Below are 1749 nucleotides of genomic sequence, written 5' to 3' on the forward strand. Positions count from 1 at the left end.
GATCAAGAAGGGTCAGGATGATTCTCTACACCATATGTCACTAAGCCACAGTACATCGGCTCCAGTGGAATATGCTGTCCTCCAACCATCAAATGATCTTATCCAAGATGGAAGGAAGGATATTAATTATGTATCTCCCGAAGACATGCGAAATGTATCTCTACAAATTATGGACTTGCAAAGGAAACGTGTATCTGGAGAAGTGAACCCTGCAGCTCTAGCACATCAACATGAAATGAAAGAAAGGCGTGACAGTGATTACGGCCACCAATACCCACCCAGTTGGTCATCATCACACAAACCGTACGTTTCTCACCTAGATTCACAAAGTCCAATTCATCAGTATTCTGATAGTATAGGATCTCATGGCTCCCAGCAATCATTAACGCATTCATATCAACGGTTGGAAAGTGTGAATTCACATGTTTCGCAGCAATCTATTTCATCCCAGGAAGTGTACCATCCACGCTCTGAAAGTGGATTATCCTTAGGTTCACAGCACTCTCTAGAAGGTCCAATGGATCTAAGTATTCATCCTGCGCAACATTCCCCAAGCTTCAAGCACCATTTTGAACGCCAGCTATCTTCTCATTCTCAACCATCACCATCTTCACAACTAGCCTTTTCATTTTCACAAGATAAATCGTTAAATCGACTTTCGCAGGAAGGCCCAAAGGGGATTCCATCAAAAGCAAGCAGTCCAAAAACAATTCAATCTCCTCAAGCTAAGAAGAAAGCACACCCGCGCATGGGTATCCTAGCAGCTAGATTACACCAGAGTAGCACAAAGACAGGGACACAACCAACAGGACAGGGTACACGAGACATTGTCTCACAACCAAAGATTCATCACTATGATACTGTTCAACCGCCGGGACCAAGAACATCTTCCCCTTCAAGGTATTCCGGAGATTTGAGTCAGGTTGAAGGGGGAGTTACTGCCTCACACATTCATCAACAGCAGACTCTGCCCTTTCAGGAATCCAAACAGCCAAGGACAGGCAGTATATCAAGGGATAAAGTTGATCTTCAAAAACCAGAATCAGTAGAAGAGCTTGTAAATCAAATGAATACATATTTAGAACAAGAAGCAATGAGTAGTGTTAATTCCTCAGGTACACCAACAGTTCCAAGTTTTGAGCATAAAAAAGAGGCAAGCTTTAGACATCAACATTCTGATAGTCAACTTTCCCAGATGTCTCGAGCCTCTCATTCTTCACAACATTCTGGAATCTCAGTGAGCTCCAATTTATCAGACTCACATTTACCAACAAGGAAATTATCGGGTTCACATGGATCCTCTGTGGATTCTCCTGCTGCCAGCATTCATTCATCGGAAGGCCAACTTAATCGCAGTCAGAACAGCGAACTCAGTCGACATGAACAAGGGCCAATTTACGAAAATGTTGAATTCCAAGAAAAAAAACAAATAGAAAAAGAACAATTAAAAAAGCTGAGAGAGCTTGATATGCGAGACTCAGAAATTCATGGCCCATTCAAGTACTCTGAAAGAAGCAGCAGCAAACTGAGGCCTCGATCAAGAACACCATCACCAGCAGTCTTTTTAAATGGTAGCCGTGATGTCAAGAATGGTCTTGCAGAGCTTGATGATAGTAAAGGATCTGACAACAAACTTGACAGCACTGCAGAAACACTTGAGCCTAGTAAGTGAATGTCATTACAGGCCTCCCTCCCTCCCTCCAATTAAATACCACTTTTAGCACCAGGGTTTCCATGGTCTTTAGCAGC

The 1749-nt window shown here is 42.8% G+C and overlaps 1 protein-coding gene across 1 annotated transcript; it reads left to right on the forward strand.

Annotated features, from left to right (window-relative positions):
• Nucleotides 1-13: 13 nt before the first annotated feature.
• On the forward strand, nt 14-1664 carry LOC117121065 (the record flags this gene model as incomplete). Its single annotated transcript, XM_033266164.1, is given in 1 exon segment — nt 14-1664. A coding segment is annotated over 1 exon segment (1630 nt), but the record flags the coding sequence as incomplete, so codon positions are not given.
• Between the last annotated feature and the right edge of the window lie 85 nt (nt 1665-1749).

Source organism: Anneissia japonica, unplaced genomic scaffold (genome assembly GCF_011630105.1).
Source record: "Anneissia japonica isolate Jap-2015-1 unplaced genomic scaffold, ASM1163010v1 scaffold296315_len1749_cov329_single, whole genome shotgun sequence".
Taxonomy (NCBI): Eukaryota; Metazoa; Echinodermata; class Crinoidea; order Comatulida; family Comatulidae; genus Anneissia; species Anneissia japonica.